Here is a 27,538-nt window from a genome sequence, read left to right on the forward strand (position 1 = left end):
CTGTTTTTTGGTTTTTAAATGTTTCTCCTTTTTCCTTTGATATTTAACTCCAACTGCCTGCAGCTATGAAGTAAAGAGCACAGTTTTGTGCTTCTGTGACTGACTTACCTGAAAGCATAACAACTCCTCCATCTGAGCAAAATACCTGGATCATGATGTCACACTGTCCTTTCGTGCTCTGCTACCAGTTTAATCACACAATAAACATATTTAAGACAAGCCTAATGCATGTTTGCCCCAGCTCAAAGGCTAAGCAACTGTGCTGGCCAACCTATGACATCCATGATGTGATGTCACAAAGGCAGCAGCGTCGTCTAACTTCAGCCAATCAAACAACACGATGAAAATTAGGATAAAGTTTAGATGATCAAATAAAACTGTCTTTTCCTTCTGCCTTCTTTCTCTTTTCATGTTCCAAGGAAGGAGCATCTTTTAATAACCATAATTAGTGAGAATCCCCTCTTGAGGAGACTGTGGTTGCCATTAAAATAGTCAGCTTCTGCCCATAGTTACTACACAGTGACATGAGTTATTTTCTGTCCCTTGAGATTATAGGGAAATACTGTGACATCTCATTTACTGTCTCACTGAATGGTAAATGTGGACAAAATTTTGACTTTTTAATGGAGACGCCTTTGTCCCACACGGTTGCTCTTTGGACAAGTTTCATTTTTAAAGTACAGAAAAGGCGAACATGGAAGTTTTTGCTGCTTGGAATGTGCTCAGAGTTATCCAGAATACACTCTGGGGGCATTTGTGGCTAGGTATCCAATTCGGCTCTCACTGAAACCAAAAAGAAAGCTCACATTGATTTCAATGGGAGTGGACACTGCCTCACACAAATGGTTTTACATTCATAAAAAAGGAAGAATGGAAAACAGGCTTCTTGGATTACACCAGTCAGCTAGGAAAATATACCTTCCCCTCCAGCTCTGGGATCCTGAAGATGCCTGGGGACAGGTCCAGTCCCTGTGTTGGTTATGTCCACCTGAGGGGTGTGCATATTTAATCCTGGATGCCTACACCCCAGCGTGCAATTCTATGAAATATCCTTCCATGCCCCCTAACCCTCCATAGCAGCAATCACTGGAGTGACTGTGCTGATACAGAAAAGGGGAGGAAGAAGAAAATCAGGCTTTCTGTGAGCTACCTTGTGACTTTTCAGCTGTCTTGAGGATACGCCAATGTTAGGTTGTGGAGACTTTCTCTTCATTCAGTGATTTGGTTCATGTTAGTCTGCTTTACAGATGAGCCCAAACCTCAAAGTTCAGTTCCAGACCAAAATTATCCCAAATTTCAGATCCAGGATTTTGGTTCTACACATTATAAAGGCCATGAAATTTAATCTGATTCAGAACTCTCTCAAAGTTGGCTGATGTTTTGGACGAGGGGTTTTTATTTGATCTCAACTCTTACTGCTTGAATAAATTTGGAGTTTGTCCTTAAATTATATTTTACACTTTGGCAACCTTTTGGGTTTGTTTTTAATTTGAGTGAATTCCTTTATACATTACAATGAGGGACAGATAGCACTACCTAGAGCCAGGATGAGTGTGTCTAAGTGATGGGCAAGCTTCCCTATGTTTTTCTACTGGCACACCTCAATTCTGACTAGCAGGCTATAGGAAGCAAAAAAATGTAGAGGTTTAGTGGTAGCCCATGGGAGGAAACAACAGCAGTATACATAAGAAAGAGGTGTGGATATTAGCAAGACTGTAAATCTGTAAAGCCAATAATTTATCCCAGGAAGAAACATCTCATTGTTTTAGCCTTAAGCCTCTCTCAGTTGCAATCAAATCATGCCAAATAGTTTAAAAATTCCTTTATGACCAATGCAGGATATGAAACCTAGTCTGCAAAGGTGAATGACTAAAGCATTAAACCAACTTGTGACACCTAGTCCCTAATCCCACAACATACTTTGGGTTCTTTGAAGAATCTTTGAATTATGGTCTTCTGGTCTCATTAAGCTGTGCTTTGTGAAAGAGCACAGGAGGTAGGGGGCAGAAGTGGGTTTAAGACACCTTTGCTCTCCCAGTTGTCGTCTGGAGCTATTTGGAGCACAATGGAGACTACTCTAATTTATATCTTGCTAACCAAAGTAATAAACATCGTTTTTAACTTCTGAGCCAAGAAACATAAAAACATTTCCATTTTAGAATATTATATATACCCTGAATGTAAACTAGTAGGGCACGGTTCTCTTCTCATTTACTCCGGTGTAAATAAGGAGCAACTGCATTGCAGGACATGGAGGTGTCAAACTGTGTTATAGGAAAATCATGTCCCATCTCTTAAAAAAAAAATTAACAGACAAGTCCAATACTTCTTTCCACCCTGATCTGACAGTGCCATCAAGAATAATACTGAGACTGGAGTGAAGATGTTCTAATTCTGGTCTTCTGAATAATGATATATCTATTTAGACACTGTGAGAACCACTGGTTGCCTCTCTCTCATCTTCCCCTACCAAATACTAAGATTTTGAAAACCATTTTTGCTTGAAATGCATTCATCATTTGACCCCAGATTTCTTCTCTCTCTGCGTCGTACTCTGCATTCCAGATTCTCCCTGTGGGTTTTGGCTTGAAGTCATAAACATCAGTAACAGATTTGGAAGTGCCAATGCAGACAAGTATAAATGAGCAATATACAAGTCTTCTTATTATGCATGAGAGAAAAAAGCAAAATAATGGATATGTATACCATGGTTTAAGCTGTCAACACTTTCCCACCATATAAATTCATCACAAAATAAACAAAATACAAATAATGAAAATAGAGCTTCCTACAACACCACATTCAAGCACAATGCCAAGATACAATCACGGCACTTGGAAGGCCGAGCAATGACAAGCATACATGATCATGGCCTCTGTCAAACAAATAGAGAAATAAAGAAATACTGAAAAAGAAGAATGATACAAAACACCGAAAAGTAGTAATATTCATGAAGGTTGATATTCTCGGAGGAAAAATAAAAATAAAAAAATAGAGAAGCTGCTATAGCAATGAGATTTAAAAAAAAAAAGTGTCTATGTTTGCCAGCCACATTGCATAATTGAACACAGCACAGTCACCTGTCTGCTTCCGTTTAACACAGGAGAGATGAGTTGGTCTAGTATATTTGATAGCAGGTTTTAAAATGATTTTCCTGGAGGGAGAGTGGGCCTGAACTTCAGATTTTTTAGCAAGTTCAGCTTTCTTATACACTGCTATGGATAAGAAAACACAAAAGCACACAATCAGGAAAAACACTCAAACAGTTTTACATGATAACAAATCAACCATTGGCCAAACACTGCTCTGTTATTCCAGTTTGATGCTTTAGGTTGTACTGGACTGAACTGAGGAATTAATTAGTTTGCTGAGGTGAAGGAGTAGTGCATTAACCCCAGATGTGTTGCCTTGTCCGCCATATGGGCATAAAGCTGGAGTAACAGAGGGGTGAGCCTAGCACCTTGTTTTGATGTAATTGTACAATGTCTGATTAAATAGTATTAGTATTATCACAACATTCAACTTCTACAACAGAGTAACCTGATAGTACTGTACAACAGCAAAAATATGGTAATAGTGAGTGTTAAATGAACCTTTTTTCCTTCTCACTTCATCTCTGGAGAGTGTGCTAGGTTCCTTTTTAGCTATTTTTCTTTCAGGAGTAGAAATCCTGCCTCTCCCAGTTTTAAAAGGTTTCTCTTTTTTATGCTTATCGAGAGATGATCTTCGCAATTCTCTCTCTGCTTTCTCCTCTTTAGGAACAGTCTCTAACTGCTCTGTCATGATGCTCCTATCATCATCTGTAGGGTCAGAGCAAATTATAACAACAAACAGAAAATTAGCAACAAATGTTAACAACGCTTTGGTGGAGGGGAAAGAAATTTGAAAATACAGCAGATTGTTTAAAATAAATGGCAGATTATTTTATAACATTTCTGAAATGTGCTGAAATTATTATTACTATTATATTATTATTATGCTTTTTAATCATTATGGTTTGTTGGGAAGCAAAAATATTTTTTTTAAAAAAGGATAATGCACACCTTGAGTATCCGCCCACAGGCTGTCTGTGTCCATGACGGAGTCATCGATAGTTGTTTCATCTTTGAAGTCATCATATGTCTCTGTCTTGTAATCGGTTAGCAGGATCTCTTCCTTCTCGGGTGAAGCGGGAGCTTCTAGCGAGCCCTCTTTGGGCTCTGCCTGGATGTCAGCAGGTTCCTCCATCTCCATCTCCACTTCCTCTTCAGGCAGGAAGTCCCTTCTTTCCATTTCTTCCTGCTGTGCAGCAGCAAAGCGCACGCTGTGAGAGGCAGATTCACTCTCTTCCACAGTCATCTGCACCACCGTGATAAAGTCGTCCTCAATTGTCACAACAGACTCAATAACTCCTTTCAGTTCAGGCATTTCCTCTGGGCCAGCCTCAGTCAGTGCCTCTTCTCCAGCAGGAGCCTCCAACTCTATTTCTTGGTGCACGTCTGACATGAGTTGATGCTTATCATCATCATCTTCTTCTTTATGCTCTTTGCCTTCTACAGACTCAGGAGTAAAATCACACAGTAGCTGCTCTGTGGTTTCTGCGGGTCTCACAGCTATGTCTGGAGTTGTCTCTTTAATTTCTTCTTTAGGCTGTGGTATGCTCTCCATTTGGATGTCGGCAGTCTCTTCTTGTACAGAATCAGCTTTTGAAATGGCAAGCTCGATGGAAGGTTCTTCCACTGGCAATTGTGATGTAATCTCTTCTTCTGATACAGGTGGTTTCTGAGGTTTTATTTTGCTGTCATCAGGTTTCAAAGATTCTCCATTCAAGTCTTCTTGGATTTGATCATGTTCTCCGCTAGACTCGTAAGATTCTTCTTTATCTACTGCTTCCTGATGCACCAGATCAGGCTTAGGCACTTTCTCTTTAATTTCAGACTCAGATAGTTTGGTGCTGTCCTTCATTTGACTAGGCTCAGTTCTTGAAAGAACATCTGCCTCCTTTGGTTCTTTGGGCAAAGAGGCCAGGTCCTTTTGCTGCTGCTGAGCTTCTTGGGCTTCAGGCTCTGCTTTTTTTACAGAATCTGTGTCCTGCTTTGAACCAGCTGCAGCAAACTCATTGATCTCAGTATGTAGCTGAGTCTGGTATTCTTGGTCAGCTTTCCTGGCAGCAACATCCATATCGTGTTTTATAGCATCATAGTCTGGCCTGTGTGGTGTTTCTATCTCAGCTACCTTTGGTATAATGTTAAGAGACTTTTCCTCCTTCTGAGTCAGTAAAGAAACAAGATCTTCTTCTTTTGTTACCTCTTTTTCTAATGCTTTGTCATTTGCAATATCACTCTCTGGCCCGGCTACAAGAAGTTTATCAACTGTACCTTCTTCTTTCATTTCTAAAATTGCATCAGGCCTTTTTTTCTCATGTTTTGTATCTTCAAGGGAATGGATTTCTTTGGAATCAACTTGTTCCTCACTTTTTTCTAGCACGGTATCTAGCTTATCAGAGCCTTTTTTCTCCTGCTCAATCTCCCTTCCCAGAACCGTTGTGTCACTGGAGATGTTTGGACTCAAGTCTTTTTCACTGCTGAATTCTTCTTTAGACTTTTCAGCTGCTGCCAACTTCATTTCTATCAAAGAGAGGTCAGCTGCCAGTCCTCTTCTCATTTTTTCATCCCTGCCTTCATAAAAGGGGCAGATTTCACCTGTTAAGCTCTCACTGTCCTGGACTGGAGAAGGTAGTGGGACTGTGTACTTATTGAAAACACAGTAGCCTAAGTCTTCTAGCTGACTTTCAGCTTTTAGAGTTATGTGGTTTTCATCAGTCACAGGAGGCAGGGACGCACCACCGTCTTCTACAACAGCATCGGAAGGAACCGATTTTCTTCGTGCCACTTCTGTATCGGCACTCACAGAAGCTAATCTAGATCTTGTGCCTGCTAGGTCTAACATTTCAGGCAAATCAGGGGCCATTACAGCCCCATTTTTGTAATAATCCTTAGCCAGGAAGGGCGACTCACACAAGGATTCAACCTGAATATTTTCTTCTTCCATTGCTTTTTCCTCCTCAACGTTTTCATCTTCCTCTGTGCTATCTATAGGGAAACAGGGGGCTCTCTCTAATGCTGGGGTGGTTGCTGGCAAGTAATCATCACCTTCATCCATGCTCCCACTAGTGTTTGTTAGAATATCTGAAGCGAGGGGAGAGAGATCCTGAGCACGGCCAAAGCTGAATCCTAGTGCTATAGAATCTAGACAGGACATTGGCAGGTTAATTGACATACTCCGCTGTTCTATTGCAGATCTTCCCCCAAGTCCTAAGCTCCTGCTTAGAGTCAAATCATCTTTATTTTTACTATGGATCTGTCTCTTATCCCCATACACTTTGGGATCAATAGTGAACATCCTTTCCTGTGGAGAGCTAGGTTCCTCAGACTTATCTGAGGGAAAACTCTGAGCAAGAGTACTATATCCTATTTCATGAGCAGGGACAGTGGATGGTTGATCTGTTTCTGGCTGTAATTTCTTGTCTTCCTTTTTAGATAGCAGAGGATCTGCATGATAAAGTTCATATGCACTTTCCTTAGTGTCACTTAGTTCATAGTAATCACTGCCTTGCTGCTGTGTGTCACTTTTTGTTGCTTCCTCTTTCAAAGCAGACGTTTCAAAATACTTTGACATTCCTGATCTATCCTCCTCTACCTGTATTTCATGACTGGCTGAATCTGAGATATGGAATCTATCCTCCTTAGCATCCTTTTCAATAGTTCTGTCTTGATGAAGTTCATGAGCTGGGCCTTTTTCACTTGTTAACCTTGGTGCATCAGGAGCTTTTTCTGTTGGTTTAGATAAGTGATCTGTATCTATAGGTTCTTTTGCTTTTTCAGGAACTGATTCATGGCTTAACTTGCCAGTGGGGGTCTCTGTGATCTGCTGCTCTTCCTTTTTGGCATCTACTACTGTTGAGACTCCAGTTCGATCAGTTTCTTCTTCTGCTTTGAGACCATCAGATGATTTTTTAGCTTCACTAACATCTGCTTTGTCTGGAACAACTATTTTATCTTCCTGCTCTGCATAAAGTTTAGTATCATCTAATACTTTGGAGGGCTGCCAATCCAGGAAGCCATATCTTTCCTCCTCATCACTCTCGTCCCTTGTCATGTCCTTTTCTTCCCCCCAGGTAGAAACTTTCTGGATGGGTCTTTCTTCTGTAGTTGGTTTGGGGGCATCTGCAGCCATTGCTGAGACTTGTCCTGCCTCTGGCTTTTCTGTTTGGTCTTTCTGGATCTTTTCATCTTTGGAAAGATCTTTGGCAATCTCTTTGTCAGGGAACTCTTGTTTTGTTTTGCAACTGTCTTCAAGTTGTGATTTCTGTGAGACAGTCATTGGAGTTTCTGAAAGAGGTTCACTTCTGGCAGCACTAGACAGGTCAATTCTAGATTCTGAAGGCAAAAGAGCAAGATTACTCTTCTGGGTTTCTGTAAAGTCATCTTTATATTTCAGGGGTATAGCCTGGTTAGATGGTATCTGGGTATCTGTACTCCTTTCATCTGTTTTACTCTCCTTCAGTAGGTCAGCTGACAAGTCCATGTGTTCTTGAGATACAAGAGGCTCTGCAGTTGAATCAGCAACTGGGTCTGCAAAACTTACTTCCCCTTTCTTTTGCAGATCTGCATCCAAAGTCTGTCCCGACACAGTTGGATGCATTTTCTCTTCCTTGCCCCATGACTCCTTTTTATCTAGAGTCTCAGTTTTTGCTGGCTGTGGAACTAAGGCATCATGTTTAGATTGCTCACCAGTCTTACTGTCTTTCTCTGACTCACGTTCCTTTGTGTCTAATGGCTCAGCTGTGAAAGGGCCTGTGCCCTCCTGGTCACGGATTTCCATCTTCGAGGCTGTAAGTAAATCTGAAGTAGTTTGGTTGGGTTTTATGACAAATTATTTAAAGTACTTATAGACAGTCATTTAGCTTACAACAATATCTTGGTATGATTAATGGAAGGGGAGAGGGGAAAATATGCAACCATGCAGCAAGGCTAGTCAGTTAGAAATTTGTTTTAAAGTGTTGCACTCTCCTCTCATCTTGATGCACAAACTTTTACAAGTGCATTAATGATAATATGAGTTACACATGTAAATCTGTCTCCACTGAAATGAGAAATATACCCTTTTGTTTCATGTGATTTCTTCATACTCATTACTTGTAACAGTAAAATCATAAATATCCCTCAATTAATATTTGAATGCTTTGCTAGACTCTGAAGTCAATACAAATTTTGCTTTGATAAATGTCTGCAAGATTTGGCCAAGTAACAGTATTCTTGTATATGTGCTTGAAATACACAGTGTATGCAGTTACATAATGCTACATCTCTTTTTAAATCACAAGCTTTTGTGTGTCTAGCTTAATCAAAGGAAATATTAAAATACACAGTACATGGGCTAAGTGTAGACCAAGGGAGCTCATTGACTAATATTACTGATCTTTTACATTTGCTTTTTAGCAAAAAAGCAGAAAGCAGGTTATTTTCATGAAACTGACCTCACACAACATGCACGGGATATGGACCTGTTTGTATTTCCAAAGTTGAGAGGCCTAGCTTTCAGAAATGTAGAGCACTAACAGCTCCAAATGAAGTCAGTGGAAACCATGGGTGTTCAGCATCACTTAATAATGAGGCTCTGGATTATTTTAAAATTAATCAAAATGTTACTCTGACACCTGTTATTGCTATATTCTTAGCATAGTTAATATTCTTTGGTAACATTTTAATATATAATTTATAGATGATTTATTAGTAGTTAATAGATTGATCTTCCCCTTGTGCATTATAAGACAAGAATAATGAAATCTATGCCAGAATGTGTTATAACATTGTTTAGTCAGTTTTTCTTTAAAAAAATAAATTATGCATGTTTCCAAAACATGCTGCAACAAATCTCAGGCAAACAAATTTGGATCTCCGTACTCACAGAAGTTCTCCAGTTGAAGCCAATGAAACCGTTTGTGTGAGTATGGCACACAGGTCTGGGATCATTATCATTTTTAGAGCAATTTGAATTAATCTGTTCATCATTATTTAAAATATTTAGATAGGCTATCTTCAGCTTAAAATATTAACCACCCTTCTAAACATTGTAAGTAGCAAATAAAAACATAGACAACTGTTATACTTCTTCCTCATCTCTATTTTTAAAGTTTTTGTGGTGTTTTGGTGATGGTGGTGATTAGTTGCAACTTATATAATATGCAAAAGCAATGCCCATTAGCTTAATTCACTGTGGCATCACTGAGACAAATTAGTTACATGCTATCTTTCTTCACCTATAGTACTGTACCTCTGCTGGTAATGCTGATGCACATACCACATGATATTAGCAGACACAATACCAAAGGAATTTCATCTTGCTCAGCTGGGCCAAATAAAATGACTAGGACAGGCTTTTTTGTAAACACAAGCCTCCAACACCCAAACTCTCTTAATTAGGAAGAGTATGGCTCATCATTACCTCTATGTTTTCCGCTGAAACAACTGATGAGAAATACTGTCAAAAGGACAAACCCTGAAGACTTACTTAATTTTTACTCAAGCAAAACTACTCATTTCAATTTGATCAAAACTATAAAAACTATTGATAGTTTTGCCTAAGTGAGCACCTTAGGATTTTACCCTAAGTGCCCAATTCCACACTTCATTATGAAGGCAAAAATCCCATTGGGATCGATGGGAATTGTGCCTGAGCAGGGACTTCAGGTTGGGCCATAAACTTGTAATAAGCTAAAATAAATGAAAATTCAAAGTTTTGGCAATGGTCAAGGAGGGAAGGGAAGGCGGGGAGCTGATTGCAATGAATGGTGAGGATATGACATAAGAAGCAATAGCCTTACAGAAACAAAACCAGAATGCACTGAAGCATAAACAAATAATAACACTGCACATAGCAAGCAAAAATATTTCTATAGTTTAAGCCTCTTTATGTCATAGTCTAAGTCAATAAATCTCCTTTTTTAAAAAAAAAGAATAGCAGATGAATCTCTGCACCAAAAAGAAAAAAAGTATATATATAGATTAGCAATGTGACTGGCAAACACATCTGAGATGGGGAAATAAAGGCTGATGTGTCAGTATCAGCTTAGCTGCAAAGCACATTGTATCACAGCAAAGTAAAAAAAATCAGGAATCAGCTGCAGTGGTGGGAAATCATTTGTTATACAGCATCTATGCAAATTGGGTTACCCGATACATACTCGTCAAGCATAATAACAAGAACAATAATAATAATAAATGAGAGGAGGAGGAGGAAATGGAGCAGCCTTGGAAAGCACTGGAGAAAGCAGGAGAAGAACTCCATTTGCAGCAAACACATGCAATCCTAAGGAGCACACACCTTCCTCAGCCAAGGAAGGTATATTTGCTTTCAGGGGCACCTCCTCAACAACTGTTATGCTTTTCCCGCTGAGTGCCACACTTAGCACACTGTCTTCATGATACACTTTGGCCTCCGAACCAGAATCCAGCTGGCCCTCTGCCTGCTTTGAAGGCTCAGCAGAACCACTGTCTTTCCCCAGCTCCTTTCCAGGAAGAGCTGCTGGTTTCGCTTCCTCGGCATTTGGACTTTCTACTGTTTCTTCTTCTTGGGGGATGGAAAAGGAGGTGACATCAGCAGATAACACAAAGTACAAAGTTCAGTAGGACTGTTCTTACAGTAACACTTTCAGCTCTATAGGTGGACTAGATTGCCACCTCAAGGCTGTGTCAGCTTCCATCCCATTTCAAGTGTGTGTGTGTGTGGGGGGGGGGTGTGAGTGAGTTTGCCTTAGAACGAAAAAGGATGTATTATTTTCTGGTTGCCAAATTGCGCTTTGCATGGCAACATTTAACAGCATTGTTTCCTTCCTTGAGAAGCATGTTTAGGTTGTACAATGAGAGCTGAAAGTGTTTTACAGACCTGCCCTTGCAACGTGGAGATGACTGTAGATCAAACATCCCGAATACTCATTGGAAATAGAGATGATGCTCGGTGGTAGATGGCTGTGAAAAGTCTGATGTATCCATGTAGTCACAAAGTGCATTGAAATTTTTTATAAATGTGCTGTTTTCTCCAGTGCAGAAAGTAACTCCTCTCCCTGACCTTGAGGAAATTGAGCACTAACTGCCTAGTGAGTTAACCTACTACAAGGCACCTAGTTTGGCATGGTGCTAATATAATTATATTAATTTTAAGCATATTTTTGGTTCTTCTCTTGCCACAGCAGAAGAACATTGAAGAGTGATTAATGAACTGTTCATTATGGGCCGGACTCTGGCACTCATACTCAGGTTGAATAGCGCCTTACCCCATGAGTAAGGATACGATTTTGTCACGGAAGTCCCAGATTCCATGACTTTAACAAATCACTGTAAATTCTGCCTTCAGCTTCAGTCCCCTCGCTCAGGCAGTCAGCCCCCCGCAGCTGTGGGGTAACGGCTGTCAGCCTCGGGTGTTGGGGCCCAGGCCTTCTGTGATTCATTGCTTATTGCTCACATCTTGCCCATGAATTTTAATGAAAATCCCTGTGCTATAATCTTGACTTTACCCATGAGCATTCCCAATGATAACAACTGGGATTATTCAGACCTCAGCTCAGATGCTTAGTAGTCGCACTCAAGTCAACAGGAGTACATGTGTGCCTCAAAGTTAGGCCCATGCTTAAGCCCCTCACTGAGTCAGGTTGGAGTTAGGTGTTAGTGACCTGAATAACAGTGGTTGTATCTGGCTCTGTTTTATTGATGCTAAACCTCTCTGTAGAGAAGTGATTTTTCTCCTGAGGCTAGTTTGGTAAAAAGAACTAAATTTATGCCTTTATAAATCACAAAAAGGAATGTGTTCATTAACCTGTACTGAGAAAATAGTTATCCAAAGTAGAGCATTATTAATTAAACTATAAAAATAAAATTAGTTACGTAATTCATCTCAAATTAACAGAAGCCAGAAGATTTGGAATTTGAACTGTAACTGTGTCTTTCACCAGATCATGGTGCCTAGGTGTTCCAGAGATCTTTAAGCATAGGTGAGTTTAATCTAACATAAAAATATAATACACTGGCATAATAAGGGCAAGTTAATGACGGTGTTCAACTACAAAATCTTTATTTCCTTGCTTAAATACTTAACTTTTTTTTGGCTTCATTTTCTTTTGCATTTATACTTCTTTTTAAAATTTTAGATAAAAAATGCAATTCTCTACTCCATTTTTGTGCTGATGTAACTTCACTGCTATCACGCAAATAACACAGCTGCAGAACAGGTGGAATAAAGTGAACAATTTGGTCCAAAGAAAGTATAATTAGCTAAATGTTGTAAATAAATGTTAAAATTATAGATCATAATGGCTCTTTCAGTATTATTACAGCCCATCATACCAATATTATTTTGAGTATACAGTTAAAAAAGAAACACTACCAAAACAAAAGTTACATGACATATCTTCTCATATGTTTTTACATTGGGGAAAAAAACTCTACTCCGCCAAGACCATAGATTTTTGCTTTACTGCTGAGCAAAATTTTACCACTGGGTTACAATCTCCAAAACATGAGGTTTATAATGGAAACATTTATACTGTCTTAATTATAGCTGCAGAAAAAAAAGATTTTCTACTTGAACGGACAAGCATCTGTATCTTCAGATGGTAATAACTACACACACAAAAGTCAAATACTAGTTCTACCTAAAAATATAATGAAACACTTGATTTTTCTATTAATTTCCCCCCTTTCTAGGAAATAGATTTCCCTATCTGATCCAATACTATTATAATATTCAATACACTCTTCAATATCAAGCTAAATTCCCTGGTGTGATAAGCTCATCACTGACATGATCTCATCAGTTCTTCTCATATGTTTTACTGAACAATTACAGATGTTCAGGGCAATTCTTCTGTGATTTAAACCTCTGTAGAATGTTGTATTCTAACCATTGTTCAGATCCAGTTTAAGTCCCAGGCTGATTTAGCACAACAGTGTTAAGTGTGACATTGTCTATTTGGTCTTGACTGAGAAGCCAACACTCTTTTCACTATCTGGAGTAGGAACTGACTCCACAAAATTCATTCCACCCTTCTTCAACCATCTTGATAAAATAATATGGCTAATTTTACTCAATAAGGGGCTCAGCCTAATAAGAGATGGGATGCAGAATGATCACAACAAACGTACTTAAATGTCTGTCTTACATGCCATCTTGTTGATGACCAGACAAACACATTGTCAGCTGGACACGTGGAATATTGATAAAGACACATAGGTCAAGCTAATCCCTATGAAGTCAACGGAGATACACTAGAGATTAATCTGGCCTCCTTTGCCCTACCTGGTGAATCAAAGGTGATCAGTAATTTTCTACTGCTGTCCCAGTGGATGGGTGTTGTTTTTTTTCTGTAGCATTAACAACTGGCTTAACTCAGATATCAAATGATCGCCCTACTTTCCATGGCAGTGATCCTCTCCCAAAAGGAGAGGGAACAATTTATGTTTTTTTTAATTAGCTGCTTCTTTCACTGCAATAACCAAGGCCATTTTACTACAAATTATGGACTAAATTCAACTCTGGTGGAAGTGGCTGCATCTCTGTTGGCCATCATGGACTTGGGTCCATTTACAGCCGTGCTGCATTTGGCTCCACAGCTGCAGCTCCCCTCGGGGTGCATGGATTCCAGAGATACTTTACCTCCATGTGGAAAAACAAACAAACCCCAAGGGCTCTCTTCCACAGAAACTAGTTACTTGATGCACAATAATGGAATATCATGGAGCAGGATGGAAAGGAGGAAGAACAAAGAGGCACCATGCCTGGTTCACCTTCATCGCAGCCTAACAAGGCCTCTGTACTCTGCGCTGTAGCGCTGGGGAATGTACTAGAATCAGTCCACTCTGAGCTGAACAAAGGGTGCTCATAGCACTCCTCGTCTGAATGGCAGGGATCCTCAACGGGCACAGACACTGAAATGGAGGGTGCTAGCTGTTTATGCCTCTCCCCACTGGCGGCAGACCTATAGCATGGGCAGCTATGTAGAGGTCCCACCTTTTCCTCATCCCCTTCATCTACAAACAGACACACAGAGGAAGAAACTGCAGGGAGAACTGTACAGACAAAGATAAGACAAGACAGGATGGACACATGCTCAGACACATCAAGCTGCTATGTCAGTGCTTTTTAACCTTTTTTCATTTGCGGACCCTTAAAAATATTGAATGGAGGTGTGGACCCCTTTGGAAATCTTAGACATTGTCTGCAGGCCCCCCAGCAGTCCATGGACCACAGGTTGAAAATCACTGTACTATGTCATACAATGGAGTGGATGAAACCAGCCATGCTAAGCAATGGAAGACGTGAGGTTTACATTCATTTAAGGTATCATTTATATATTTATTTCCTGTCTCTCTTAGCGCCTATAATAACAGTACCCAAGCATCAAAAGTATCAATGAATTCAAAATCACTCTTAGTTATAGAAGGGCTATATGCTGCACTCAATCCAAAACTGACAACTCGTATTGAAGCCAAAGGAGGTTACAAACATAGATAGAGGGTAGAAAGTAGCCCTTGTGCATCCCAGGATCGAGCTGAATAATCCCTTCAGAAACAGCTGGACCATTTGAAAGTACAATATCTAAAAAGCTACTTGCATTTAAGGAAATCCATTTACTGTACTTTGGTAGATGCTGTTTTTGTTTTTTCAACCTCTGTAACTTCTTTCAGCTACACATCAATGAATGACAATTTAACCTAAAGAAAGATAGTTGTTTTAAGCTGGTGGCTATCCTTTCTGAGGTAAAATCCTCTCTCGTACAGCTGCCTTTCGGCAGTTTCTTTTAGTGTCCATTCCTGCCCTATATATTGCTTTGCCATGTTCCTGTAGCCTACCTGGCTCTCTGCTGGGAGTTTTCCAATGCACTGTAATGAAGGCTTTATTCATCTCCCACTGAAAAGTTAGAGTGTATCATCTCAGGTTAGCTCAGCTACTGATACCAAGAGGAGGATTCGTGCAGTTTCTAATAACACAGGTTAATAAAATAACACAGCTGCAATAAAAAATAGCGAACTATCCAACCTATTAAATGGAACAGGAGTGATCTGAGATTTCACATCGTTTGTGGTGCACACTGAACCTGAGTGAACTCATGAAGAACTAAAATGTTAGTTTTCTGACTACTAGAAATTAAGTCTCAGGTTGACCATCCTCTGAGTGTGATAGCTAGTGACTTGTTGACCACTTTATTCATAGGATATACTCTTCAGTCAGTATCTGTAAGTGTAGATTACCTGTTGAGTTTTCTGCCAGCATGAAAGTTGCAAAATAATTTCTTTTTCTTCTCCTTCTTTGATTTAGGGTCCTGAACCCTACCCAACCTCAATAACAAAGAAGTTAATCAAGCCAGTTAAAGTTTCCAGATCTGTGTACCTGAGCATCCCACTGTAGAAAGCAACACCGCCATGGCTGCAGAGTGCTAGTTCTAGCAATGAAACCTAACCCAGGTGAACACTTGAAGTAAGAAAAGGAAATCTGACAAAGGAATGTGCATGAGTCATGACCCACCCCCAGATATCTGTCTCACTTATTATTCCATTTTAGGCTGTAGCATATTAATTTACCAGTCGCTGTAATCATGAACAAGCCGTGTTCTTCCATTTATGGTATAACACTCCCTTTATATGGAGATGAGTAAGTGGGTACAGAAAAGTTAGATGTAAAAGCCAGGCTGTGCGGCTTTCACTCACGTTGGTGAACAGTTAGGCACACCACTAGCCTCATTGACTTTGGTGTGTCTGCTCACATAAGGGAGGTCTCAGCAACATGAGGAAGGGTTGCATAAACCTTCCCTCATTTGGCAACAAGCTACTAATCTCATAGGACGTGCACTTAAAAAATCATGGACTGACCAAGGTATCCTAGCTAACCCATGAGAATAAAAATTGCCTCCTGACTCAATTTGCTAGTGAATGCTACCGAACAGCAGATGCTTTCCTTGATGGGCTTTGGAGACAGTACATGCAACTCCTGAGGGAATTCTGGGCCACTGCATACATGCAGAATTCATGCCCCCTGCAGACTTATTTGCTTCCCCCACAGAAAAATGACAGACGGGAAAGCAAAGGGAAGCCGCAAAAGCGGTCATGTACCCCTCCCCAGCAGCGCAGCATGTCATTTCAGGCACCCCGAGCAGCTGGTGGAGAGGAAATCACCATGGGGCAGTGAGGGACAGGGCTAGGGACTCCCTGGCTGGTGACTCCTACCCTGTGCCAGGCTCAGCTGCTACTTCCAGCTGGGCTGGAGGTGGGGGAAGACAGGACTTCCTCTTTCCCTTCAGGTCAGACTCACCTCCAGAAACCTATGCTGGCTGCAGGAAGCTCCGCAGCCCCCCCCCACATCACTCCTCAGCGGGGGGGAGGTCACTGTACAGGGAGCTGCTACTCCATTCGCCAAACCCCCATGCACCCCGAGCCCTCATACCCAGATCCCCCATTGAGCCTCAATCCCCCGCACTCAGAACCCCCACAAAGCCTCCCATACCTGAACCCCCACCCTGCTGAGCCCCACTCCTGCATCCAGAGCTCCCCTGCAACCAGACCCCCCCTGCTGCGCCCAACCCCTGTGCACCTGGACCCTCACCCCACTGAGCCCCAACCATCTGGACCTGGACTCCCATCCATCCCACCAAGCCCCACTCCCCCAGCACCCAGACCCTCCCACTGAGCCCCACACTGAGCTCCATCCCCCATATGCAGATCCCCCCTGCTGAGCCCCAACTACTTTCACCTGGACTCCCTGCAGTGTCCCATTTTTACTCAGAACTCCCCCAACAAGCCCTTGTGCATCCAGATCCCCCCCGCACCCGGACTCCCCACTGAGATGCCCACACCCAGATTGCCCCACACAGAACCTTCTCAACCCCTACCTGGATCCCCCCACACTAAGCCCCTCCACACTTGGATCCTGCCTTGCTGAGCTTTCCTACCCACACCTGGTGCACCTGGCATAGGGGGACCGGCCAGGGCCCCCCGTGTTTCTGGGGCGGACCAGGATCAGGCACAGCCTCACCATATCCTGGGTGGGGGCTGCAGGGTGATCTCCCACCTCTGTGCAGACAGTGGTCCGTGTTGCCCTCTGCCATGCTGGAGGCTCCACATTTAATTATTGACAAATAAAACCTGCAGAATTTTGCAGAATTCTAAAATATTGTTCATAGAATTTTTAATTTTTTGGTGCAGAATTCCCTCTGGAGTAATGACATGCACAATCAGCACTACCTCCTCCTTGCAGGATGGGACACATCTGGCTAAGCAGACCCAGATGAGGAATGAAGTGGGATTCCAGGGGGTTTTTTTAGTCTCAGTTTGGATGTGCTTCTTTGTCTATGTATGCAGAGCTTTGAGATGCTAGTTAGCAGCTTGTCTGGCACGAATTAAGTAATTATATTTCTCTTGTCTGCATGAGTTTTTAATTGTTCCAGACTCTTTTACAATGGCAGTTTTCCCAACCTGGTACTCAGCTTGGAACACATGTTGCTCTCAGCTACATCTGTGCAAGCAGTTGTAGTCAGAATGACTGCATCCACGTAACCAAGATAAAAATTTAGCCCATCAACTGTAAAACACATAATAAAGTTGTCTTCCACAAATGGCCACATATAGCTTTATTAAGGCATATTAACATATTCCTTGACTCACAGACTTTAAGGCCAAAGAGGTCCATCATGATTATCTATTCTGACCTCCTGCACCCACCCATTCCTGTAATAGACCCATAACCTCTTGCTGAGTTACTGATGTCCTCAAATCTTGATTTAAAGCTTTTAAGTTACAAAGAATTTACCATTTTTTCTAGTTCAAACCAGCAAGCGACACATCCTGCAGAGAAAGGTGAAAAACCCCTATGGTCTCTGACAGTCTCACCTAGGGGAAAATTTCTTCCTAACCCCAAATATTAGTTAGACCCTGATCATGGGGCAAGACCCACCAGCCAGACCCTGAGAAAGAATTCTCTGAAATAACGCCAAGCTCTCCCAATCTAGTGTCCCATCTCTGGACATTGGAGATATTTCCTAATAGCAGACACAAATGGGCCATATGCCATTGTAGGCAACCGCATCATACCATTCCCTCCATAAACTTATCAAGCTCAGTCTTGAAACAAGTTAGGTTTTTTGCTCCCGCTGTTCTAGAATTTCACTACTCTGATGGTTAAAAACCTTTGTCTGCCTAATATCAAGTCTAAACTTGTTGATGGTCAGTTTATAGCCATTTGTTAATTAAATAACTCCTCTCCCTCCCTAGTGTTTGCCCCTCAGGGTATTTATAGAGAACAATCAGCCTCAGCCTTCATTTTGTTAGGCTAAACAAGCCAAGCTCCTTAATTCTCCTCTGATAAGGTAGGTTCTCCAGTCCTCTAATCATCCTAGTAGCCCTTCTCTACATCTGTTCCAGTTTGAATTCATCTTTCTTAAACATGTGAGACCAGACTTGCACACAGCATTCTGGAGGAGGTCTAACCAGTGCCTTGTAAAATAGTAACGATACTTCCCTATCTCTACGAGAAATACTCTCCTGATGCATTTTAGGATTGCATTAATCTTTTTCATGGCTGCATCCATTTGGGGGCTCATAGTCATCTTGTGATCAACCAATACACTCAGGTCTTTCTCCTCCTCTGTGACTTCCAGCTGGTAAATGCCCAGATTACAGTAAAATTTTTATTGTTAGTCCCTAAATGCCTGATCTTGCATTTGGCACTAGTAAATTCCATCCTACCTCTGTTACTCCATTTTTCAAGGTCATTCAAATCTCATTTATTCATCAAATGGTTGACTTATCACACAGCATTTCAGAGGTAATCTAATTCAAAGACTATAGTCAATAAAGAACAAAGAGAATCTGTTTTGTCATTAATTGCACCTCTCCGTGCCTCTTAGAGCAAGTATTCTGTAATGGGGAGGTTACACTTGCTGATTTATGAAATGCATATTGCTCATCAAACTATCACATGCCATCAAAAGCATGTGACTTGGAGCTGCAGCTATTACCTCTGTGTATGATATGCAACTACAATTGCATAAGGGGAACATTGAGGAAGAAATATTATAGTGTGGACTAAAATAGATAAAAAGATACTTTGTGTGTGCTTATGTACGTACATATATACATGCATACATACACACATACATTTTTAAAACAGGAAATTATTATTATTATTATGACCTAGTTCTTCCATATATCTGTGGGGGGATTACTAGTAGCATAATAATAAAATGTGGTGATTTCCATTTATAATTGCTCACGGCTCTTTCCTGGCAAGTACTAGGCAGTTTTAAATAAATCTTCTTCCGGCTTAGGATCCTAGTCAGTCATTTGATTTAAGATCCTTAGCTCATTTGTAGATTTCAATCTGGCTAATAACGGTGACCTGTATTTAAAATTCTTGAATATTTTTGCAGATACGTGTATGAATAGGATAGAAAAAAACTTATATGTAAGAACTTATGTCATGCCGCCTGCACTTCATTTAGAATCATAGACTCTAATTCTCCAGATACTTACTTACCTGCTTAAGCACTGGCAGGATTGGGAGTTTAGATTCTGAACAAGGTCTCCAATGTCTTCCCTTGTCTCCATAAACTTATATTTTGCAGCCATCTATATTAATTTTCCAAGCACCTATTTTTGAAATGTAAAATGCCTAAATGGTGCAGTTGAAGAATCTCTTTTCTAGTAAACATTTTAGGCACTAAACAATGCATTCAAATACAGGATTCCTTTTACAGGACACCATGAGAACTCAACCTCTGTTATTTTCAGTGAGGTACTTTTTGCTTTCTGCAGCAAAGTAGTAGCAACTAACTTGTGACAGAATGATATTTATTCCTTCCTGCTGCAGGAAGAATGCAGCATGTGGACCCATTCATGCTTATTCACTCATAACGGGAAGACAAACTATTCATTGATCACAATACCATTAGTTCCAATCTGCAGTATTTTGCATCTGATAGCAAGATTATCCAGGGTTAAGATTCTGTGGCATATTATTATATTATATATTATTATTATTATTATATAACTGTCCACAATATAATGTCTGGTTATTTGCATCCTGTGGAGTCTCTGTTGAGGTGACTATATCTGTCCGTCTATCTCTCTGTCTGTATCCCACAGAGTTTGCTTTAAATGGACTGTTTTAACATATATTCTTTCATCAGGGCAAATAGGTTACCAGAGAGTTAAAAATCAACAGTAGGGTAAAATATTTAGGATTATTTTGCTGCTGATTCTTCTAAATTTATTTCCTACTAATAAATTAATTTAACTGCTAAGCCAGTTAATTCACTCTGTATTTCCAGTTCATTTTATTATATTGATTAAAGTCTCAATTCAAGAAAGCATCATTATTCAGGAATGTAGTTAAGCACGTGCTTAAGTCTGCATTGAAGTCAAGTTAAAGTTAAAGTTAAGCACGTGCTTAACTGCTTTTCTTACCTTAACAAGTATAGATTTAAGTGAATGCTTAGGTGCTTTCCTGAATCGGGGCCTGCTTGAGTATAAAAAAAAACCTCATAGGTTATTATGCAAGGTAACCAGAATTTCACTGCTGTAACAATTGATGATGTTCAAACCAGCAAACCTGACAGAGGGCACAGAGTAAAACAGAGGAAATGTCAAATTACAAGAGATTTGCATCTATATTTCAGTAATATTTGTTGAAGTATTTTTCAGTGACAAATACAATCAGTAAAATATTCAGATAATGTTTTGCTATTACTTTCTCCTGAATCACAAAATAGATTCTGAGAAGGTGGAAAAGAGATTACATTCTAGTGCTAAGAAACAGACAGAGGGAAGTGACTGACATGGCTAAAACTGAGTATGTTAGTTATGTGATTTTAGATTACAGGCTGGGATGTTAGGGACCCAACTCACATTGAGTTTCGATGGAAGATGATTGCCTAACTTTGACAATACCAGCCAAACGTCTTTATGGCAGAGGTACTCAAACAATGATTCATGTATTATAGGTGGTACACAGAGCACTTCCTGGTAGCCCAAAGAAAGCTGGCTAGTCACATGGCGATGGCTCCTCCTCCTTGTACTTAACAGCTAAAATGCTTGAAAAGGCATCAAAAATACATTAAAGGGTGAGTTTGTCAAAACCGCTCAGCATGAGTCTGACTTCACTGTCACTGAAGTCATTGGTAAAATTCTCATGGAAGCAGTTAGGTCAATGCTGAGCACTGCTGAAAATCCCCTTACCAAACACTTTCCTAAGATTATTTTTCTATGTAAGCAATCGCTGTCGTTACCATACAGGGATGTCACATCATCATGAATGGGAAGGGAAATGGCCTGCATTACCATGGATTAGTGTGGGTGGGAATGGTCCAGGTGACAATCTGTCTGTTAAGCGTAAAGAAGACAGAGAACACCTACTTTATAGGTTGTTAACTGGTTATAGGCAAGAAAATACAGGCCCTGCTTAGTCTGTCTGAAATATTAATGGAAATGGAGGAGAGTAATGGTCCTGGCTCATATGTATTAATTTGTTGTTACCATTTTATTAAGGTCATGTCTTATATTGTTGGTTTTGTTTTTAAGTTTTTGTTTTTTGGTAGATCTGTATTGTTTATTCATAACAGCTTTATGACAATTTCTTAAGAAGGGAAATAATGTCTTTAAATGTTAATATGATTTATTCGCCTCCTTCTTTATTTCTACAACAAAAATGTCATCTTTATTATTTTTGTCCCTTCTAAACACGCTCAGGCAAAAAGATAATGTATTTTAAAGTCTACAATACAATTTTTTTACACAAAGGCTAACTCAGTTTTAGCTTCTGGGTATCTTTTGAAAATACCTTTTAGAAAGTCATTTTTAACTGGAAATAATCTCTGTTTACAGCACTTGGTTCCTTTCAATTTGTAAAATATACTTATTTTGTTTAAAAAAAGCTTATCCCAAAATACATACTTTAAAATGTAAGAAAAAGTCTATGAGAGGCATTTAGATTCATTTTTTACACAGGACAATGGAATTAGGGGACAATCTTACAAAGATCTGAGCACAGAAACTGCCACGTTGGGAATACAAAGCAGCAGCAGCACTGTTTGTCCAGATCCATTTGATAAAACGATAAGACAGCACTTGGGAAAATTTCAACTCCTGGAAAAAAAATCACACTACAATATTTGTGATCACCAAAATAATTTCAATAAGAGCAAATTAGTTATCTTACCTCCAGCAGCACTGCAAAGAGACCTGCTCATCTGAACGTTTGTCTGTGGCTGAATGAAAGAATCAAACCTACATTCACTGACTCTTTTCTCTCCTGAAATGTATTTGACCCAGAAATCTCCCTCCCTTCCTCTTTTCTCTTTCCTCCTTCTTCTTCTTCTTTTTTTTTTTAATTTGTGTTTGCTGCATGGCTGGCCACATCTACCTTTGTCATGTCTACAACACAGTGATTTCCAGCCTGGTATGACTGAAGGAAATCTCCTTTGGTTTCAAAGCAATGCAAGGCACAGACAACAGCACTGGTAAAACATTCAAGAGGAAAACAACAAAAACGAAAAGGAAAACTAAGGTATATATACAGAACTTTTTGTTCAACAACTTCAGAACTGGATTAAATTCTGTAAATACCACTGCATTACACAGAGCAGACAGACGGACAGACACAAAAAGGTACACACAGACAACTGAGTAGCATGTGGGGCTGTGGGTTTAAACAGGTATTGTACACATGGGGTCAAATCTTGCAGTCTTTACTCATGCAAAGTTCCCACTAAAGTCAAGTAGGAGTTTTCCTGACTAACTACTGCCGGATTTGGCTCATTAATACTTAACCTTATCAGGCAATCCTGACTCCAAGCAACAAAAGTTCAATATAGCTTCCAGCTATAAGGCCTTGATCAGGTGAATAAGGAATTTGCTGAATCAAGGCCTAATTCACTGAAAGAAGCACAAGACAATATTAACTAGAGCTGTTTGAAACTTTTTAAATTTCGATGAAAAACTAGACAAAATTTTTGGTGACAATTTTTACTAACATTTCCTTTGTTTTCTCAACTAAATCTAATATGAACTACCCTCCCAAGAGCCAACCATAAAAGAGAAGCTTACAGCACTTTGGACCTCTTTGGCCATCAGTGACTGAGGAACTACAGTACAGGAGCTCTGACAATGTTTCCCTTATAAACCTATATTTGCAGGAGGTTATAAACAAGTCCAATGAAGTTTTCTGTCAAACTGAAAGTTAGTAGAAAAGTTTATCACAGAAACATTTTTTTTTAAATCCAACCTTTAAAGCAAACAACATGAATGCTGTAAAAACTATCATACTTAACAAGTATATAATACATTATATCTTCCAACCACTCTACAATCATTGACTCTAAAGTCCTCACAACACCTCTGTGAGGTAGGCAAGCAAGCATTATTATCTCATTTTTACATATGAGGAAAGAGAAACACAAAGAAGTTAAGTAGCTTTTTGAGTCATTTGCAGAGCTGGGAACTGCTCAGTCTTTTAGGCCAAAGACATGGCTACTGTTCTGTCACTTCTTTGCATTGATATAACTAATAAAATGGCTTCCATTTAAGACATTTGGCAAGTGATTAACCTATAACATTGTCAGTTAATCAATTTTGCTACTGTATAAAACCCACAAAGTAATAAGCAATAATACGGTTAGTGAAAACAGTGTGCAAAGCCAATGCCGAACCCAAGGTAAAGGAGGGATCTTAAAATTGGTCTCAAGCAGATCAACAACCCTTTTTCACTCTGTTACCAAAAATCAAAAAGCACACTCCCGAACAGTAAGATAATCAAATAAATCAACACAAAGAGAGCAGTGAAATAATCAAAATGCCCCTAGCAATCCTAAAAATCTTTGCCAGGGTAGTACTGGTTTCCTTTTTTTTCCCCCGAGTGGTTTTATTTGACTACCATTACCTTTGAGTAGACATTGTAATATTTGCTCAACAACAGGAATGTGAATCTTATGATAATAATGACAACGAAATCAAAGTTTGCATATTGGTTACTGCACATGCCAGGTAAGTGTTTTCAATACAAAGTACCCAAGGATGTGACATTTGTCAATGTATACAGGAGATGAACTGATCCAAAACACAGGGAGATCAGCTATAAAAAAAGTGTCTCATTGCAGAACGCCATGGCAAACTGAGAGCTAGCACATATTGGGACATCACATAAAAAATACACATTTCCAACACTAGTGCAGGATAAATCACACACAGTACGTACTCAACAGACAGTAATATCTTATTTCTATGACACATTAATTTTCAAGATATTTATTTTTAAAAAACAAGAAGGAAGGTGACATATGAAAACTATATTCATACTATAATGATAATGTCAGATGTCTGATTTAGCTCACAAAGACAAGGGAATTCAAAGGGCCGAATTTTTCTCTCAGATCCATATGTTAACAGGAGATTCAGACACCCAGACCCTGATTCAGCAGTCTACCTCTATTCATCAAAACACATAACCATGGGCTTAATGTTAGGCAAGTGACTTCAATGGGGTTTAACCACATTCTTAAAGTTAAGCACATGATTACATGCTTTCTGAATTGTGGCTTCAGGGACAGAAGAATGTGGACATTATTGGGTTACTACTGTTTGGATCAGAGTATAATTTGCTTTGAGAGTAGAATTTCACTTTGGCACCCTTGTACAGAATCCCCATATACACCAAGGCACAGAAATGTAAATTAAATCTGGAAAGCAGAAGGAGTAATCAAACTCTGAATCTCCTTGCTTGCATGGACTTGGATTGTAAAACAATATTAATGCTGGTTAATTTCCAACTAAATGCATCTTAACAGATTGTAGTAATCAACCTTTAACACTATGTTCTAGGCTCGCACCTGGGAAGTCTCACTATTTAGACATCTTTGCTTGTAATATCTATTAGTGATTATTTTTCACATATATATATATGTCTGCATATTTATTTTTGCTTACTTCCAATTATTCCTGTGTCCATGTATATATCTCATTTGTGTGTTATGGTCACTTTGCAGAGGGCACCTCATTGTGGGAGAATGCTTACTCTTTAAGCTGAAGCTGGCAGGAAGTATTTCCATTTACTATTTCCTCCACCTCTTCATTTGAGCGTTTGTTCCCTTCCTCGATAGATATACTCTGAAATGTCCAGTGGACCCTTACCTTCTGCCAATGTTCCAGTCTGTTCTGAGGCTGGTGATGGAGGCGGGGAAGGAGGCAGGTTAGCTGATTCTTCAACTGTTAGAGATTGAACAATGCAAATGAGAAAATGAGATACAGCAATTAATTCCTGTGAAACCATTAGATGCTGAGTACAAGCTTCAATTCTGGCCTGTTCGGAGAATACCTCAATGGAGGTTGTGCCGAATGGATTTTCAGATATACTCCCTTTTTCAATGTATTATTTTAAACCTATAATGAAAGGAAAACATATCCTTTCAGGTGCTCTGCCTTGTGTTCAGAGTCTGGTCCCAGGGTACAGCAAAATGAAATAAACTAAAATAAAATAAAGAAGTATCAGTCCTTTGTGTTTGTGTCCCATCTGTTAGCCAGATCAACACTATTGTTCATTCATGATTTTGAGAAAGCTTCATTCACAAACGTATGATGGCAACATATTTAAATCAGTGAGATTTTAAAGATTCAGTTCGATCATCTGGAAAAGGGATAAATAGGCACCCAATCCCAAGCTTAGTTTACCTTTGGGTAGCTGGACAAATAGCACTTTGTTGGGTTCTTACATTATTACAACCTGGATATTTTTTTCGTTTCTGCTGGGTTCAGGGCTAGCTATATAATATATGCAAATGTTCCTTGTCAAAGTATGAAAGGTACCAGCTGGAAGCATCATCAAGGACGGAAAACAAGTCAATGGGGAACTTCTGTCAGCCATCTGATCATGGTATTTCAATAGAGGAAGGCGCTCTATTGAAGCCTAATCTTTTAAGGGTTTAGATTAATTCCCAATTAAGGGTCTTATCTTGTTCCCACTGAAGTCAGAGGAAGTTTTGTCAATGGTTTCAGTAGCAGCAAGATTAAGCCCTAAACAAGGTATCTCTTAGGTATAGTTAGATTCTTCATCTGATTTCACAGAAATAGTTTTGAGTATTTCTTCAGAGTTAGTACTGGGATCTATCAGGTTTTTAAACTTTATGCCACAGTATTTCCTGGGCTGCAAATGATTCCAGCGAGCAATGAGGTCTCAATTTATGATTTAGGGCGTGATCCTCAGACCAATGAAATCAATGGAAAGACTTCCATTGACTTCAATGGATATTGGACCAGGCCCAGTACCTTGAATACTTCCTCTCCAGACTGGCTTTTTGATCCGAACGCAGATCATACAACCACATTTAAATAACTCACAGATGTACTTTCGTACCTACAGATGCTGTAACAGAAATCATTGCAAACACATACGTTGTTTCTCAGAGTATGTTGAAGAACGTCTCAACACCCAGGATGTGTAATTAGTTCTGCCCTCACTTAGGCCCAACTCAGCGAAGGAGTTAAGTGTGCGCTTAAATTCCATAGATCTTGATAGGACTTAAGCAAATGCTTGAAGTCAAGCATATGTTAAATATTTTTGCTGAATTAGGGACTTTCAAGCAAAATTGTACCTCAGTTAACGAGCCACTAGCATAATAAACACAATAATAATAATAATAATGATTGAAGTTGCTTGGAGAATGTAATGCAGGCCTGGTGGGAGATAGGTTCAGCGAGGCAGTTAAAGGTGCATGATAAATTGGGGAAATGTGATATTTTATTTATTATCTGGTTACAGAATTTATCCCAGGGTTCTACAATTTATCCATGAATATCAGCACCATCTTTGTGATCTACATGCATTATATATTGTGACCTGATATTAATAATTATATGTATATACATCTGCACACACAGAGATACCTTCAGCACTCTTGCAAATGCTTCGTTTTACCTAAAGGTAATGGTCCAGGCTGATCTTTGTGCTGGGCTTCTTTTTCCTGTTCACCTTTCAGGACTGCTACAGCTTCAGCTGTTACTACTTGGACTATCCTTGCAGACACTTCCTCTGCGATAGTAGCAAAATTAACAAAACAAAAACGGTGCGTTAAAAAGAGAGATTTTTAAAAAAATGAAATTGAGTCTGGTTAAAACTCATTCAGATTTTTTAAAAATTTATTTTCTCTCAAATATTTAGGGAAATCATTACAAATGAAATTAAAGGACCAGATTTTCAAAAGATCTCAAGCCCCAGCACTCATATTCTTCTCAGAGGGAACTGCTGGGTGTTGAAAATCTGTCCCTGAATCTGTAAATGTAAAAGTAATTTTGAATCTTACTCCTTGGAGCGAGGACAGTATAAGACATTACTATTAATCACTGCTTCTCATTTTTGGTATGGGAGATATATGCAGTAATGGCAGAATTTTAAAGTGAGAGTTTATTAACTGTCTAGGAAGATTTTTCATGTGCAATTTTGTGACCATGGCATTTTCCAAACATGGCCA

The 27,538-nt window shown here is 39.6% G+C and overlaps 1 protein-coding gene across 19 annotated transcripts in view; it reads right to left on the reverse strand.

The window, feature by feature from the left end:
- MAP2 (microtubule associated protein 2) overlaps positions 1-27,538 on the reverse strand; it is a 345,989-nt gene that overhangs the window by 43,772 nt on the left and 274,679 nt on the right. For 5 of the 19 annotated variants that reach the window (XM_050916086.1, XM_050916089.1, XM_050916082.1 and 2 more), the window contains 6 exons: positions 26,986-27,099; positions 25,206-25,280; positions 10,366-10,611; positions 4,044-7,883; positions 3,594-3,800; positions 3,081-3,215 (listed from right to left, as the gene is read on the reverse strand). In XM_050916086.1, the coding sequence (XP_050772043.1) occupies positions 3,081-3,215; positions 3,594-3,800; positions 4,044-7,883; positions 10,366-10,611; positions 25,206-25,280; positions 26,986-27,099 (4,617 nt within the window). The remainder of the gene's footprint in view (positions 1-3,080; positions 3,216-3,593; positions 3,801-4,043; positions 7,884-10,365; positions 10,612-25,205; positions 25,281-26,985; positions 27,100-27,538) is intronic. The other 14 variants (XM_050916098.1, XM_050916088.1, XM_050916090.1 and 11 more) reach the window with 9 other exon arrangements.

This window comes from Gopherus flavomarginatus, chromosome 10, assembly GCF_025201925.1.
Source record: "Gopherus flavomarginatus isolate rGopFla2 chromosome 10, rGopFla2.mat.asm, whole genome shotgun sequence".
NCBI classification, from domain to species: domain Eukaryota; kingdom Metazoa; phylum Chordata; order Testudines; family Testudinidae; genus Gopherus; species Gopherus flavomarginatus.